This window comes from Pelmatolapia mariae, linkage group LG15 (genome assembly GCF_036321145.2).
Source record: "Pelmatolapia mariae isolate MD_Pm_ZW linkage group LG15, Pm_UMD_F_2, whole genome shotgun sequence".
Lineage (NCBI taxonomy): Eukaryota > Metazoa > Chordata > Actinopteri > Cichliformes > Cichlidae > Pelmatolapia > Pelmatolapia mariae.
In genome coordinates, this window is record NC_086240.1 from 28,638,995 (window position 1) to 28,656,637 (window position 17,643).

A 17,643-nucleotide genomic window follows, 5' to 3' on the forward strand; every position below is an offset into this window, starting at 1 on the left:
TGTTTGCTCTTCAAAGCTGCTGTTTATTTCCCTTTGATCTCTCATGTGGTGATGAAAAAAATCGTCATTAATTATACAAATGAGGAGAGTCAATAATTTATATATAAATGTTTATTGGCTGTTTATAACAGAGAGATGGGCCTGAGAAGGGTTTCGGGGATGTTTGTTTATTTTGCACTTTATGTTTGTGAACAAATAAAAGGTTAAAAAAATCCATTAAGCAAAAATCAGCTGTTTCTGATGTCTTTTAATTAAAAGTTATGATTTATTTTCTCACACAGTACAGGAATATTTAATACATCAGTCCGCTCTTCATGTTAACAGAAACATGGGATTGATCACAGCTTTTGGATTTTTGTTTTACTTGGGAAACTTTTAGACAAACTTCAAACCTGTTCACTTTAGGACAGATCTGTCTATGAGAGGTGGCAACCTGAGCATTTGAGAGCACACATACATAGTCGGACAAATATGGCAGCAGCATCCGTATCCCAGCATGCACTGTCCTGAAGCATCAATCTGTGTTTTTATTTTATTTGGCGTGATGATGTCAGAATTAATGTCAGAGGTGTGTCCAATTATCTGATGAAACATGAAGAAATAACTCCGCCCCCTCTTTCTCACATCAATACAGTCACTTCCTGTTTTCAAAGGAACATCAGAGTCATGACTCTCCCCCTTTCTGGCTATGTAGGCAGAGCTACATCGATTCAGACAGCCACAGATGGGCTAGAAGGACATTCCTGTTGCCATGGTGACAGCCATGTTAGTTTTTCCAGCGAATTTGCTGAAAGAAAAGAAGAAATAGTTTAGTCACATGTCAAGTCACATGATATAGTTCACAAAGAAGGCTCCTCACCGGGTTGCTGAGCAGGTCATCAATCTTCCTCTCCTCCGCTGAGCCCCTCACCACCTTCCCACGGTATCCCAGCAGCAGCTGCCGGTCCTTCATGTCCCGGTATGTCTGATTTGCCCAGAGATACAACATCATCATGACATCATACAAAGTATTGTTCTCTGATTGGTCATTTTTAAAGCAGCAGTGTGGTGGGGCGTGGTCTGTGGTGCCGTGCGGACGCACCTGCACGGCATCTGCAGATCGCGCCCGCGGTGTTAAAACACGGGGACTCAAGGGTTGGTTGTTGTGGTGAGAAGTGCTCAATAAAATGGCTCAAAACTATGATCCTTGGACCCGTCGTGCCTTAATTCCACCACAAGCAGCTAAATCAAATTCGGCAGACTCACACTGATGACGATGTCGTGACATTTATGTTTCTGAGCCAAAGTGAGCCTCAACTCTCCGTCGTCCACGAGTGCCACGTAGTCCTGCAGCACCTGACATGTAATCAATAACCAATGATCAAAAATCAATAACAAGCTGATGGCTACGTCTCTCACTTCCTCTGCACCAGGTGTGTTACAGTAGCTCACGTGTGTGGGGGCGGAGTTCTTCTGTAGGATGTCAACGACTCGCTGGAAGCTCAGTGGTGATTTCTTCCTGGTGAACCCGAGCCAATTCCTGCTGGCAAACAGAGCGTCCACGTCCAGCCATGCCTTCAGCTTCGCCCTTGCAGCCAAAGCAGTCACAAAGTACTGCTTTTCTGAGATCTGAGTTCAGAGGTCACAGGTCAGTGAGTCAAACAGATCAAAAGAGGTCAAAAGTCAAAGCAAACCAGTCAGCTCTCACCTTAAAGGTCTGACGGATATTTAACGGACTGCTGAAGGTCCCCTGAAATATAAACACTGTTGCAGGTTACTGCTAACTCAGGCTAACTCAGGCTAACAGCGGCTAACACTAACTCAGGCTAAGAGGGAAAAACACTAATGCAGGCTACTAGAGGCTAACACTAATTCAGGTTAACAGGAATTAACACTAACGCAGGCTATGAAGGGCTAAAACTAACACAGGCTAACAGACTGACCTCTGGCTCAGCGTAGTGGTAGAAGCAGCAGTAGTACAGCGTGGTGATCAGCGGCATGTTGAGGATCAAAGCTTTTCTGGGAAACTTCTGGAAAATTTCCACCTTCCCTCCACGCTCAGCCTGCCGGTCTGTCACCTAGCAACAACAGTGATTAAACTGGATCTAGTCAATCAGAAACCTTCAACCTCGTCATGAACTTAATTAACTGGTTACTGACCTCGATGATGATCTGCCTTTCCAATAGAGTGTAGTGATCCTGAACATGGGCCAGGTCCTCAGCAGAAAACGGGAGGCTGAAAAACAACGAACAAACAACTGTAAACAACAAACACTAACAGTTACCTGAGTGTAATCAGATTACTGACCTAAGGCAGTTCTTCAGGAAGTCCCGTCTTTTGTTTTCATCTGTGATGCTCAAGTGTTCCTTATACTGAAGCAGCTGTTGCCATGAAAACAGAAAATGGCATCATCATCATCCCAATGAACGCCAGAAGAATTAATGTTGATGTGTTTATAGCTACAGAGTACTACATACTGCCGCATCCTCAGCTCTGCCCAGTGCTCTGAGGAACGGGAAGAAAGCAAACACATCAAAAGAGTTCTATCTGTACAGGTGTACACCAGATACCTGTGACACACCTGAATGTCTACCTGCTGACCTGAACCTCATCACTCAGTCACAAGAACACCTGCAGCATGTTCAGCATCACGCTTCATACAGACGAGGGCAGTAATCAGCAGGTACAGGTGTACTTGTAGGTGTGAGCAAACCTGTGCAGCTCCAGCAGCAGCCTCTGGTTTTGGGTCTCACTCAGGTAGTGGATGAAGTGTCTGAGAGCCGTCTGCCTGGACTCCAGCTCTCGAAACAAAACCTCTGAGAACAAAAACAGAGTCAGTGGGAGAACCAATCAACCAGCAGGACCGGGATCAAGACCACACTCACCTTTACAGAGCGTCCTCTTTAGATAGATTAAAACCTGAAACATAAACAGAGCATGCTCAGTTGTGTCTGATGGGATGGTTAATAAAGTTTAAATGATGCCGTTATGAATCAGATCAAGTTACAGCCGTGATGACGTTTCCATCATGAGCGGCGATGGCGAGATCGAGCAGCAGCAGTTTGTCCTGCAGTGTGCGGAACCTCTCGAGAGACACAGCCTACAATGCAGTATAAATAATCACAGTACTACTACTACAGAGTACTGACGCTCAGAGTACCACACTGAATTTTTCCAGAGACATGGCCTGCCACACAGTACAAATACTTACAATATTAATACAGAGCAGAAATACTCAGACTTGGGTGAACAGGTGTGTTACCTTTCCTTGCTGGAGTCTCTGAACCGTCTCTTCAGGTGACCAATCACTGACATAATCCTGACATCACAATAACATCACCATTAGAAATGACAGCACAGAACTACACAACTGTAATCACATTACCCCAGAGTAATTAAATTAGCAATGGTGACTAATTTCTTAGACGACTAAATGAGGGAAAAATATTAGAGTAAGCCACTGGTCTAAAACTAAGAAATACGGATATGGAGTTAAATTTGAGAACCGTTTAATGTCAACATAGGCCAGAGGTCACTAATAGGCGGACTGGGGTCCTGAGCTGCACCCACAAGCTGTCCCATACGGAACCGGACTTCCAGTACGAAAAAGAAGGTAAAAATTTCAAAGCTGATGGGGTGCTTCTGTTTTAACTGGTCCAGCTTTTTCTGGTCTTTACGGTAGTGGTTCAGTGGCTGAAGAAATGCACAGACCAGTTGGATGCAACTTAAGCCACCCCATGTGATACCACTCAGCCAATGAACTCTGTATACTCCAGGCGGTAAATCTGACAGCTGAGACTTAGTTACACATGAAAAGACAGTAAAAAGAAGAAAGACAGCGATGGAGAAAAAAGAAAAGGAGAAACACAGACAACTGTGTCTGAAAACTCTGAATAAAGAGAGACTGGTGGCACGAAACAATAACGAACACGCTGTGCAAAAACAAAAAGTGTACAGTGAAAATAGAGCAACAGATGAATGCTGGGCCTCTGCAGATGCAATCTCCCAGCAAATGTGGACCCAAAAGAGCCATTTGCATGAGCCAACCTTCCACAGGTGTGAGGAAAGTCACCATGTTTGGCTCCACACACAAAAGCCAGGCAGTTTTCTCCATTGTGAACATAATCAACACTAAATATTGTTTCCGACTCATCAGTGAGCTCCTCCTCATGCGTATCAGGATGGCCCTGATTCAAGCCTGGTTTAAAAATTCACTCACTGACCAGAAAAGAGGGGGGTGATTAAATACGGAGAGGAATTTTCCACAAAAGGGTTGCAAATGCGTACGACATGACCCAAAAGCATAAACTATGATTTACAGATGTGTGCAGTGATTTGTGTGTAACGTACGTCAATCCACACAAAAATCGGAAGCAATCTGAGCAAGAGTATAACTATTTTACAAACGCATACATCCAAACCTGAATCAATACTAATCATTTATGCATGATTTAAGTTCAGCTTCATGAATCCGATAATTGTTTTTTCAAAAAACGGTCTGTGCAAACAGTTACACGTCACACCTCTCATCACTCAGAAAACCTTACAGAGTATAAAAGCGCTATATAAGAATCCGTCCATCTACCATTTACCATGACCTAAAAACCCAATGGAGATGGTTTGGAATGAGATGGACCACAGATCAAAGGCAAAAGGGCCAACAAGTGCTCAGCATCTCTGGGAACTCCTTTAAGACTGTTGGAAAGCCATTTCAGGTGACGACCTCATGAAGCTCCTCGAAAGAATGCCAAGAGTGTGCAAAGCAGTAATCAAAGCAAAGGGTGGCTGTTTTGAAGAATCCAAATTATTTAAAACATGTTTTGAGTTCACAAAACATGACCCATGTCTCAGGTGTACACGGCGGCCTCCTCCTGGCAGGATATCCCTGGTCGGAACACCTTACCCAGTTGGTGTCTACCTCGACTGGCTCCTTTAAATGTGGACGAGCATCGACTCTACTCTAAACCCTTCCCAAACAACTGAACTCCTCGCCTTATCGCTAAGGATTGTCTGTGATCTCATTCTTTTGCCTTTAAAAGAACTAGAAATAACAGTGGTGACTAAAATATGAGGCCGATTTTTGGCATTTCTCACCTGGTGGCAGATGGTTCCATAAGATTAGGACACAACTATTTACCAGCAGTGGGGATTAATTCAAATGTAAAACAACTAGATTACATGACTCATATGTCTGGTACCGACTAGTGACAACAATGAAGATTAGTTGTCCAGTCGACTAGTCGTGCACATCAACTTACATCAGGTTAATGATATTATAATTGAATTACTCACGGGTAATCAGAATACCCAAGAGTAACTGGATTTTGAAGCATAACAGTAATGAGATTAACAGTTATCACAATATTTGAACATCCATATTACACACCCATAGTAATTAGATTACTAAATATAACACCCTATTTAACCAGGGTAATCTTACCTTGTACTCAGACTTTGGTTTTCGGAGCTCAGGAGCGTAGAGCCTGACAGATGAGTCAGTAAGTGCTAAAAACCCCCAAAAAACAAAGGTCAGTCTGAGCGAGACATCCAACCGCCATACATCCTCTATCATCTGACCATCATTAATGACCATGCAACCACCAAACAACATCCAACCACCATCAAACAGTCAACCAGTATTCACCCAGCCATTATCCAAGCGCCATCAAATCAGCATTCATTATTAATCGAACCATCAACCAATCACGATCCAAACATCATCTATCACCATCCAACAATTATCCCTCACCATCTAATCATCACCCACTATTTATACAACCATTATTTGACCTTTAAACACCATCCAATATTCATCCAACCACCAACCAACATCATTGCATATTCATCCAATCACCATTCAACATCATCCCATATTCATCCAACCACCATTCATTTATATACCCTGATATACATGACCCTGACTAGGTGAAATATCGTAAAGGTATAAGAACACCACCTGAGTCATCTGAGGACTCACCGTCACTGAAGGTCTGGAAGTTCCCTACCTTAGGTTTTCCTGCGCAGAATCACATGACAACTGCAGTGAATCACATGATCAGGCTTCGGTCAATCTGAGTCATGTGACCGTCCTCACCTTTGAATAGAGAGCTCAGCGAGTATCCTGATTGGCTCCTACTGATCAATGGCGTGTCAGTGCTGATTTTGGGGAAGGCGGGCTCTCTATCTGCCCTCTGACTGGAGGCTGCCGTCTCTTTAACGGACCAGGAAATACCTGTGGACACAAGTATGACAGGTAACCACCCTACAACCAATCAAATCTCAGCATTCTCCAAAGGAGTGACCAATGAGGAGAATGCAGGGGTCTTACTGCCGACTGGCTCGCCGCTCCAGCTGACCCTCTCGACATCATCGTCGTCATCGTCTTCCTCCACCAGCCGCCGTATATTGTTTACTGCCTGCCGAGACTCCTTCAACTGTTAGACAACAACACCTAAAAATCACACCTGAGAGCCACATCAAGTCAATGACACACATGCAGGGCTAGAACAGTTCACTCTGGCTTCTGGTTCTGGAGGTCTTACCCTGCTTAACTCATCATCTTCATCATCGAAGGTGAACGCTTTAAACTTGGAGCTGTGCCAGTAGTCTTCCTCGTCAACTTTACTCTTAATCATCTGGACATAAAGAGTTAGTGACTCTTTATTTAAATTGTCAACACAGACAGGAAGGAAGCTATTAGCTGGTAAGACACAGCCTGCATCACATGATGTCATTCTGTTTCTGCTTATTGATCATGTGATGAGATCCCAGGTCAGGAAGTGCCGCACAGTGAGAAACACCGTCTCAGCATATGATAAGCTTTTCATATTTTTTATTTTCAGTGTGTATTATTAGCACTATTATGTCATTGCTCAAAAAAAAAAATCTGTTACACATTACTCATTACTTTTCATAAAGTACGTTACTTAATTACTTGCTAAAGAAAGTAATTTATTACACTACTTGTTACATTACTTTCTCATTATTCCAGAAATGACCTGAAACAACTGTCACACATTTGCTTTTAACAGTATAAACCTGACACAGATCTCTATCCTAATGAGGACACGCATACAATTTTTACATATAAACACAAAGTAAAACCAAAAATCAGCCAAAGCACACTGCAGAGTGGTTGCCAGGGTGATTCTACAGTACACACATGGACAGGTAGAAACAGACGCTGCAGCCTGACTGCTCATTACGGTCTTTGTTACATGATGAAGTTCAGGCTCTGGCTGCTGGGTTCGGGTCTGCATAGAACTCAGCTTTAACATCACTCTGCGCTCTTGGCTAGCTTTGTGTTAGCATGCTCTCAGTGCAGATGTTATTAGATGTTGTGTTAACAGAATAATGCAGTTGTTTCTTTCCTGAATGTAGTTTACTCTTTACCATCGCGCTCTTGTTCTTTTGTGCATTCAAATCTAAAGGTCTGTCCATATCCCCACCCCTCAGCAGCTGTAGACCATGCCACCATTTTTCTCTTCCCACTCACAAACTGAAATCAGCTTTGACTGTAGCACGAGTGCACAAAGAAAAGCATTTGTCTGATGTTCCTTTCACCTACATATCCTTTAAAGTCTGCTCCAATCACCACGCTAACCGTGTGGGAACACTCTCTACCACTTCACACCTTTTGACTTTTAGCTTCAAAATCATGATCCTTTTTCAGACTCTCCTTACTGCCACAACCCTATTTGCATATTCTACCTCCAACATTACCCCTACTTTCTTTCTCTTTCTATCTACACCAAGGTACAGCAGAATCCACCTCCACTGCTCCTGGCCTTTGCTGGTCTCTCATAGTATATCTACCCTCTTTCCCTTTCCCATCACAGTCCCAACACTTAGAGTCCTACTCTCACCTACACACTCCTGCCTTTCCTTCTGTCTCGCTGCCTCCTAGTCCTAACATGCCCTCTCAGAAGGACCTGGACTTTAGGAGGATGAGGAAACCTGTGACCCCTGTTTCAATCCAGGGAGTCGATGTGGACTTTGTGGAGGACTATAAATACTTTGGAGTACACATAGACAATAAACTGGACTGGGTTAAAAACACCACTGCACTCTACAGGAAGGGCCAGATGTGTCTCTGAGGTCTTTCAACATCTGTCGGACAATGCTTAGGATTTTCTATGAGTTTGTTGCCGCCAGTGCCATCCTCTATGCTGTTGCATGCTGGTGCAGCAGGTTGAGGGTCACAGATGCCAACAGACTAAATAAACTGATCCCCAAGTCCAGTAATATTGTGAGGATGGAGCTGGACTCCCTTAGGGTGGTATCTGAGAGGTGGATGTTGTCCAAGATAAGGACAATGCTGGACAATACCTCCCACCCACTCCATGATGTGCTGGCCAGTCCCAGGACCACGCTCAGTGAGAGACTGCGATTACCCGTAAGGCACCACTGAACGACACAGGAAATCATTCCTGCCTGTGGATATCTCCGTACAGCTCCTCCATCTAATGCACAATGCAGAAGTTACACCCTTCTGCACATCCTGTACAGTAAAATAACAACGTTTCACAGGTTAGAGTAAAATGTCAATCATGTATATGTCATGTCTCTAATATTCTTGATATTTATAAATATATTTGTATACATTAGAGCTATTTCTTATATTTTGTAAACATCCATCCATTCGCTTCCGCTTATCCTTTTCAGGGTCGCGGGGGGCGCTGGAGCCTATCCCAGCTGACATAGGGCGAGAGGCGGGGTACACCCTGGACAGGTCGCCAGTCTGTCGCAGGGCTAACACACAGAGACAGACAACCATTCGCGCTCACATTCACTCCCACATTCACACCTATGGGCAATTTGGATTAATCAATTAACCTATCCCCACAAAGTGCATGTCTTTGGACGGTGGGAGGAAGCCGGAGTACCCGGAGGGAACCCACGCAAACACAGGGAGAACATGCAAACATGCAAACTCCACACAGAAAGACCCTTGCCTGATGGTGGAACCGAACTCAGGACCTTCTTGCTGTGCGGCAACAGTGCTAACCACCGTGCCACCGTGCTGCCCGTTATTATTTTGTAAACATTGTAATACATTGTATTATTTAATTTAGTTTAGTCTGTTACTGTTATTGTCTTGGAGCAACTGTAACAACATAATTTCCTTAGGGATTATTAAAGTATCCTGATTCTCCCTCTCCTCTTCCTTCATCTTCAATAGTAGTCAGTAGTAGTAGCCAATAGTAGCCCAGTTTGCACCTGTTGGCCAGCAGCACTGAGTCAGTCATTGTTAACCCGGGCCTGACCGATCCGGTATGGAAATCTGATTCTTTATGACCTGCAAGCCTGATCCGGATGTCCTTCCTGAACCCTCCACATTTACCTAGTCTGGGACCAGAGGTGGGAAGTAACGAATTACAAATACTTCAGCAGAATCTTCAGGTATCTGTACTTTACTTGAGTATTATTATTATTTATTTTTATTTACAACTTTTTACTTTTATCCCTACATTTCACACAAATATCTGAACTTTCTACTCCTTACATTTTCAAAACGGCCCCTTACTTTAGTTTTAACACATCTGAGGGGAGTAATTATTTTATATCACTGCGAACCTTCATAGTCATAGCCAGGGGTGTCCATGAATTGTGTTTGCGGTACTTCAGCATCTAGCTAGCCCCACTGAAGAGGAGCGAGCATAAAGGGAGTAACATTTTTTAAGTGTCAGGCAGTTTGAAATGCAGCGTTTCTATTAGCTCAACAAACATCAGCAAACATAAAAACTGTTTGTGTGCAGTTTATCTCACAGTGTGTTACAGCTAAAGGTCCAGCTGCATTTCACAGGGAGAGAAAAGGATAAACAGGTTAGTTTTCTGCACTGTGATGCATTTACAGTAAAGGTGCACAGATGCTGTGGTGTCATTTCAGTTAGCTTACATCAAGTGTAGCAGAGATTCATATGAATTTCAGTTGATGATGGTTGTATAGTGTCTAATATAAAGACAGCATAAACAGTGTACTGTCAGTGTAGAGGATGAAATCAGCTAGGACAACTCAGGAAACATCGGCTCACATCTTGTTGAATTCAGGTGTATACATCCATAAAGAGCAGCAGATCAGCTGATCACAGCCTGTACATTAAGAAAATCTACTGAAGCTCTCAATAGAGATTATTGTGAGTTATGATTCGTTCCCACACCGAACCACTACAACTTCGCGGGGTTGCTGGGAGTTGTAGTGCGCTGCAGTCTGCCGTAGCCCGTGTTGGTTAGCCTGGATTCAGAGCCTGGAGCGGTTCTGGACGGGCTAAACCTGATTTCTTGTCAGTCCAAACACACTCTGATCCCGGACTCACATCTGCTATGCATGTGTGCGTTTTCTGGTAACGAGCTTGGAAAGAAAAGCGTCTGGACTTCTTTAAGTTGCTTGAAGACATTTCACCTCTTATCCGAGAAGCTTCTTCGGTTCTAGGGTCAAACAAGCTTATCGGATGAGAGGTGAAACGTCTTCAAGCAACTTAAAGAAGTCCAGACGCTTTTCTTTCCAAGCTCCTTAGACTACAATGACCTGGATGACTGAGAACCTTTACAGACACGTTTTCTGGTAACAGCTGCAGGTTTGTTCTGTTAGCATTAGCTAGCTAAATGAAAAATCCGTATATTAGTGTTTTTAGTGACAAACGGTGGGAATGTGACGTCACTCCGCTGGTGTCTAACCTGTAGACATCAAGCACAAACCGCTGGTTGTAAACCTGATAATCGATGAGAATCAATCAGCTGTTTGTTTGTTTTTTTTACCTTCACCTGCTTCTTCTTCTCCTTCTCTTTGACGGAGGATGCTTCCGGCTGCGCGAAGTTTGCTGGGAGCTGTAGTACGCTGCACCAGGAAGTCCATTTTTTATCTAATCAATAATTCGATTAAAGGAGCAGGAAACCAGACGGATGTTCTTTTTAATTTGATTTTCTTAAAAGTCTGAAAATAAAACATCACATAAACCAGAGGAGTCGTTCTTCTAAAAGTGGATCTGATTGGTCTGTTATATTCAGCATCAGTGATGTGACTGTCAACAGATTGGTTGCAGACGTCAGCTGATTTATTTCCACCTGGGAGGCTTTAGGTTATTATCACCTGAGAGCAGCGTGCAGGTATAGCTCTGCTGGTTCCCAATCTGGGAGCAAAGACCCACCAGTGTTGGGGAGTAACGGAATACATGTACCGCCGTTACGTATTTAAAATACAAATTATGAGTAACTGTATTCCGTTACAGTTACCGTTTAAAAAGGTGGTATTTAGAATACAGTTACTTTGTTGAAATAAATGGATTACACGGCGGTATTTTCCTGTTTCATATTGTGGCGGGTCAGGACTATTTGGGTTTTGTTTGACAGCTATGTTCTGTTTTTCCAGGCGGCAGCGTTACGGTTGCCATTAGTGATGGGCAGATGAAGCTTCATGAAGCACTGAAGCTTTTCATCCAATTGGTTCACCCCAGCGCAAAGCGTCTTGAAGCTTCATTTGCTCTAGTAGGACATCTACTGGATGTAAAAATATTAGTTGGCATGAATTTGAACAAAATTATAGTAGAAGTGCTGCCATGTGTCTGGCCAGGTAGAGAGTATTGATGTGTTTATTTGGTCGTTCAATGAAAGGCTTCAATTAAGAGTGAGAAAAAAACGTTTTGTCTTGTTATACAATATCTGAAATTTAAAAATACAACACTACATTTTAGGAAATATTTGTGGGTGTTTTCTTATTTGTTTGTTTTGTATTACTTGAACACTGAAGTGGCCCTCCAATAAGATGACAGTGCCAGCAGTGGCCCATAGCTCATTTAGGTTTGAGACCCATGCGGTAAACCCTTCAGCCAAAGTTCTTCTAGAAGCACATCTCACAACTTGGCAGCTATCATGATGATAACTCTGGGAGCATGTTCGAGCAGTTATTTTGAAATATTATCAGCGTTAACCCTAACTTCAGTGGTCACTGGGGAAAAACTGTAAAGAATCTTCATTGTGAGTGTTGAATAGTCAGATGTTCCAGCTTTACAGTGGCCTTTTTATTGAGCAACAAATTATTTTTCCTGGCTAAATGAAGATCTTCTAAATCAGCAAGACACCATTTCCTCTTTAGCTCACAGGTTATCTGGTTGAAAATGCACATTATTCAGTTATACCAGGGAGTCAAGTGCTTTTGATTTCAGTCTTTCTTTTTCAGAGTCAGGTAACACTTTAAACAAGATAATCAATCTCCATGGGAGTAGAGTTCAAGCAGCGGCTCTGCATTGTGTTGGCACATGGTATTGAAAAAAGATAATACTGGAGAGTTCTTCCCCACTGCTGTGTAAGCCATTATTGTAAACCAGGAGTCTTTGCTGATGATATTAATTATAACTACTAAATCTACTCTTATCCTTATATGAAAGGTTTCATTTTGACTCAGTGTCACCCGCTCTGGCCCTTGGAATACATTTGACTATGACTGCCAGAATCTCTAGCCACATGTTTCTGAGTATAGAGTTGCCAATAGAGGAAATTGGTGTACAGCGGGGATTTTAACATAGGGTTGCTCTTTTTCTGTAGTGCCAACTGTTTTCTGTGTGCAGGGATGTCCTGCAGGGGAGTGAAGTTCAGAGGAACTATTGATGTGTCCAACCTGTCTGACGAGAATGACGAGGATGACCTGGATGTGAGTTTGACTTCTGATTCTGATCACATACCCTGCAACCCAGTGATGACTGCACTGATGAGTGTATTGATAATTATGTTGCTATCCAGATCTGCGTGGCTCTCTGTAAAGACCAGCCCAACACACCTCTCCTGGAACTCATGAAGACCTCCGGCGTCCAGGAGGTTCGCAGGGTTCTGGGCGAGTATGTCCGGCGGCTCAAATCAGGTGTGTTACCCAGAAGACATCAGGCAGTTTCTGACCATAAGGAGTTTTTAGAACTGTTTGTGGGTGTCCTCTGTGTCTCTTAAGTAGATCAGTCAGTAACTATCAAAGTCTTTTAGGGGTGGGTCTAAACAGGAAAAAGCTAGAAGTAATGTGGAAACTTGAAAGCATTAAAGTTCTGTGAAATTCAGCAGTGAGAGGTGGGTGGGTCCAGGCTTGAGATAATAGTTGGAAGTGAATACCAAAGTGTTAAGAATACTGCTGATATGAGGGGGTGAGTTACTGAGACAACCAGAGTCTACAATTACCCCTAGCACCCAGCCATCCTGTCACAGTCTGGCTGAGGCAGACTGTATGTATTGCGAAAAAGGACTCAAATGCAGACCAAAACAGAATGTGAAACGTGACATGGAATAACCAAACCGAGCCGTTTATTAAGGCTGGCAAAGAAGTACAAAACAAAAGACAAAAGTGAAACTAAACAATAAACTAAACTGGGTGAACTAAGATTAAAGCATGAAAAAACCTTCAACATGAAACCTGGCATGGAGACATGGAAAAAACCTGGATGCATGACTTGAACACAGCAGACAACCTGACAAGGAATGACTGAAAACTAGTGATGGCCCGCTTGAAGCTGACGCTCCGGAGCGTGTGTCGAAAAAAACAACACACTGGTTCAGAAGCACTGTGTCGAAGCTTGATTCGTTTGGCCACGTGACCAGTGACGTCCGAAGCTTCATTACGCACGTAACTGCTTCGGTACCTGATTCAAATGGATATAAGGAAGTGAATCATTCACGGGATTTGTGGATTGTTTTGATAGTGAGAGATTGCAAACCACTGATCGTTCTATTGAGAGAAACAGAGCCAGGGAGGAAAATGGGAGGTTTTGTGGTGTGTGGGAGTATTTTGAGTTGATTTTGGTCAATTTATTTTATCTGAAAAAGTACAGTATATGACTTAAGAAACGCTTCCATTTGACTTAAAGCTAATAAAAACAAAAAAATGTATTTTAAAGTATATGTAAATTAAATTGCTGCACATTTTAGAAAATCATTTTGTTTATTCTTTTTAGGTGATAGTCTGTACTCCAACTCACAGTGCAGTTTCTGCACTCCAGCCTCTTCTGTTCCATGCAAGAGGATTTTCTCTCAGGCAGGAGAAATTAAAATCCTGAATTGATTTTGAAATATAAATTTATTTTGCCTGAAACGCCAGAATCTCAGGTTAAACCTCACAAAATTTCGTCAAACACCAAACAGCTAAAACAGTAAATGAGAGCAGGTTTACGGATTCTGCATAAAAACGTAAACACAGAGCGCGGACCCGACGCATCAGAATCAGATTTTGATGCGTCGGCGAGTCCGCGCTCTGTGTTTAACTCTTTTTTTTCCGCTAGATTCTGCAGCTGCAGGTTTCATCACTCTCCAAAAAGAGTTGACTGAACCTCCAGCAAAAGAAGATCCAAACCACACTTCACATTTCGCTTCATATAAACATCATCATGAATTCTTTTCTGTTTTGCTTCCACCCCGCTAAAATCACGCTTCATGCACAGCTCTCTCTCTCTCTCTCTCTCTCTCTCTCTCTCTCTCAGTGTACTTCAAGAACAGTTTCCCATCTACAAATCTCTGTTTTCTGCATTTTTCGCATACTTATTACCCACCGGCCTACCGTTATGTACCAACTTCCGACGAGGAAGTCTCATTTCTGCTGTTCAATACTGAAGAAATTTAAGCATTTTACAATCATGCGAAATTGCAAAAAAAACAATTACATGTTCAAAGCAACGCAACGGTGGCCCTATACCAAACAGAACTCCATTCTGTAGAGTGAGCAGTGATAATGAAGCAGTCCATTTTATTTTGTAGATTCAAGCTGCTCTTCATAATTTTCGCCACCAGATGTCACCAGAGAGGACTGTGTTGAAAAGCTTCGAGTAACGAACCGTTTTTCAATACAAGCTTCAGTGCTTCAGAAAGCTTCATTTGGCCATCACTACTGAAAACACACAGACTAAATACACACAGGAGGATAATGAGGGAAGTGGAAACACATGGGGAAACAGCTGTAACAAGTGAGGATAACAACATCACAGGGGAAACGTAAAGCTAAACACATAGAACACAGGAACACAGAACCTCTTCAAAATAAAATGGGAAACATAATGAAACGCAGATGTGACAACATGAACTTGACAACAAAAGACATGAAGACATGAAACACATAAAGGACAAGGGATACTTAACACAGGTGTTGAAAACTTAAGGGGAAACTAATAAACAAATTACCTTATAAAACCCAATGAACTTAAACATAAACCATAAACATCAAAATAAACAAAAACTCAAAACGCTGGGTAAAAAGACCCAGGATTGTGACACATCCACTACAAATGCATGTGAGCAAAACACGTTAAATCTAAGTGGAGCTTTAGTACTCTGTTTTGAGCTTCTCCTGGTGGTTGGAACGTTTGTAGTTTCAGCCCTCAGCAAGCCATTACTCTGAGACAGTCCCTAAAACGCTTCATTATGAAATTTACACCTGTAAAGATCAGCCAGGGAGATGACCCCTGGGGTAACTGTGACCTCTGATCCCAGATGGTGGACAGTTGCTGTGGGGGGAAATTCCAGTTGCTGGACGGGAGCATCAGTGGACAGTTCACACAGCTGGTGAGGTCACAGCTGCCCAATCACTCACACATCAGCACAGCTGTACCATGACGGAATGGTAAACCAGACTGTGCCCCTCCCCACAGGTGCCAGACAAGAGGATTGACATGAAGTGGCGGTTCAGGACATGGCCCAGCAGTGAGTCTTCCTGTTAGGATGTGATGCACTCATGTTTTTCTGCTGCTGCTTTCAGGGACACTCTAACCTCTCTGGACTTTCTCTAGACCACTATGCCTCCGTGAGCCTAGAGCTGGATGATCGAGGAGACGACACAGAACTGAGGTTGGAGTGCCGAGGAGTCCCTTTAGGAGAAGAGGACTCCACCAGAGAGGGCTGGACCCGCTTCTACTTCCGGGCCATCAAGCAGACATTTGGATACTGAGAGACTCCAAACCCTGGAACTCATCTGACAGACTGAGAGGAGGTGGTGGTTAGAATGAACTGTTAAAGGAACAGCAACACAATTCCTGTATCAAGGAGGCACCATGTGACTCCCAGACTAAAAGGAACAATGTACCCAAGAGGTTCCAATCAAAGAGTTTAAAATCTTCTTTTAAGCTTTGACTTGGGATGTTAATAAACAACTTCTCTCCACTCTGTGTTTGTCTTGCTGCTGTCAACATGGTGCAACATTTTAACTTCAAACTTTATTTATACAGTCCCACTTCACAGCAACAGTCACTCCCTACTGCAAGGTAAAAACCTGCCTCATTAAAGAAGACATAAATGAATATTTAGTGTGCATGCGTCAACCATGCATGCAGTACAGTTCCTTCTGTTTTTTCTCTTTAGTTTAACTTTTTCTTACTTATTTCTTTGTCCTTTACTTTGTACTTAGAGTGTTCGTCTGTTTTAATAGCTTTCCTTTCAATCATGTGAATTGCGAGAGTTTTGGTTCTGCTTGTGACCGCGCAAGTGTTACTTTTATTGAGGAATGGGACCGCGGCACAGCTCCTACACACCGCATGGATGGTTTACTCCAGAGATCAGCTGATCGCCCTGATGCCGGCCAGGTTATCAGTCCTCAGACCCACGAAAGTACCAGCTGAAATCTGGAGGAAAACACACTGAGGATGCAGAGGTGGAGGACAGAAGAGGAGAAAGAAGGAGAGGGCAAGACAGCAGAGGCTCAAAGAGAGAAGAAGATGCAAACCGTGTCTGCCACCTATTATAATCAAGAATGTTCGGTCACTAGCAAACAAGATGGATGACCTGATAGCGCTAGCACAGAGTCAGAGGGAGTACTGGGAGTGTAGCTTGATGTGTTTCATTGAATCAGGGAAGCACCAGGATATTCCCGATGACAACGCATCCATGAATGGCTTCCACACTGTTTGGGCTGACCGGGACAGTGCAGCGAGCGGGTAACCCTGCTCACATAACAATCAAAGAACGGATTTGTTGTCCGGACATTGAACTGTGCGCTGTTGGACTCAAGTCGTATTATTTGCACAGGGAATTTACCCTTCTGAACTTGGAGCCTGTTTACATTCCTCCCTCTGCCAACCCCACAGCTGCGTGTGACACTATCCACTCTGCCATAGCCCAGTTACAGACTCAGCACCTGAGTGCCTTCATTGCACTTGGACCCGCTAATCTTTATGCAGACATTCCAGGCCACAGCACTTGCCTGCCAGTGGCCTGAGGAGGAGTGGGCTTCCAGGCTGCTGCCGCTGCTGTCGGGGGAGGCACAGATGGCGGCCCTCAGCCTGTCCCCGGCGTCCCGGGGTGTCTTTGAGGATGTCTGCAGGGCAGTATTGGATCGGCTCGGGTTCACCCCGGAGGACTACCGGAGGCGATTTTGGGCTAGTCGGATGTCAGCGGGGGAGCGGCCGTTCACTTGGGCTCGACAGCTGGAGGACACGGCGGCTAGCTGGTTGCGTCCGGGGCCAACGCTGGCGGAGGACCAACCTGCCGGCAGGACCGCCGCCGGTACCGCGGGCGGGGGGGCGCTCGGAGCGTCAGCTGCCGTTGTCTGCAGCTCAGGGGAGGGGAGGCGAGATCGTCAGGATGGAGAGGGCTTCGGCATGTCGCATCCCATTTTGGGCACAGTTCCACAGCTTGCTGGGGCAATAAGCTGGGTGCGATCGCGACCAGTAAATTTGTGTAACGTTTGCCCGGCACTTAGCAGTGACACT

At 43.8% G+C, this 17,643-nt stretch overlaps 2 protein-coding genes across 2 annotated transcripts; one reads left to right on the top strand and one right to left on the bottom strand.

Annotated features, from left to right (window-relative positions):
• Positions 1-114: 114 nt before the first annotated feature.
• Positions 115-10,844, bottom strand: vipas39 (VPS33B interacting protein, apical-basolateral polarity regulator, spe-39 homolog). Its single transcript, XM_063496598.1, has 19 exons — positions 10,739-10,844; positions 6,523-6,615; positions 6,309-6,414; positions 6,075-6,212; positions 5,958-5,996; positions 5,421-5,485; positions 3,243-3,299; positions 2,988-3,080; positions 2,866-2,899; positions 2,694-2,796; positions 2,458-2,485; positions 2,288-2,361; positions 2,140-2,215; positions 1,923-2,057; positions 1,688-1,729; positions 1,432-1,608; positions 1,246-1,335; positions 860-964; positions 115-787 (listed from the first exon to the last, which is right to left on the bottom strand). Exons 2-19 carry the CDS (start codon positions 6,613-6,615, stop codon positions 767-769), a joined length of 1,476 nt encoding a protein of 491 aa, XP_063352668.1. The 5' UTR covers positions 10,739-10,844; the 3' UTR covers positions 115-766.
• LOC134642745 (activator of 90 kDa heat shock protein ATPase homolog 1-like) lies at positions 10,409-16,099 on the top strand. Its single transcript, XM_063494698.1, has 6 exons — positions 10,409-10,557; positions 12,544-12,626; positions 12,716-12,833; positions 15,426-15,505; positions 15,592-15,643; positions 15,730-16,099. The coding sequence occupies exons 2-6, from the start codon at positions 12,546-12,548 to the stop codon at positions 15,885-15,887; spliced, it is 489 nt and encodes a 162-aa protein (XP_063350768.1). The 5' UTR covers positions 10,409-10,557; positions 12,544-12,545; the 3' UTR covers positions 15,888-16,099.
• The last annotated feature ends 1,544 nt before the right edge of the window (positions 16,100-17,643 follow it).

What these genes read in the sequence shown, in the direction of transcription:
- vipas39 (XM_063496598.1), bottom strand. Translation starts at nt 6,615, where the DNA reads ATGATTAAGAGTAAAGTTGACGAGGAAGACTACTGGCACAGCTCCAAG. An exon ending in GAGCGGCGAGCCAGTCGGCA is followed by an intron (nt 6,213 to 6,308) that starts GTAAGACCCCTG and finishes TTGTGTCCACAG; the next exon opens with GTATTTCCTGGTCCGTTAAA. An exon ending in CTGCTGCTGGAGCTGCACAG is followed by an intron (nt 2,486 to 2,693) that starts GTTTGCTCACAC and finishes CCCGTTCCTCAG; the next exon opens with AGCACTGGGCAGAGCTGAGG.
- LOC134642745 (XM_063494698.1), top strand. Translation starts at nt 12,546, where the DNA reads ATGTCCTGCAGGGGAGTGAAGTTCAGAGGAACTATTGATGTGTCCAAC. An exon ending in TGTCCGGCGGCTCAAATCAG is followed by an intron (nt 12,834 to 15,425) that starts GTGTGTTACCCA and finishes ACTGTGACCTCT; the next exon opens with GATCCCAGATGGTGGACAGT. An exon ending in GTGGACAGTTCACACAGCTG is followed by an intron (nt 15,506 to 15,591) that starts GTGAGGTCACAG and finishes CCCTCCCCACAG; the next exon opens with GTGCCAGACAAGAGGATTGA.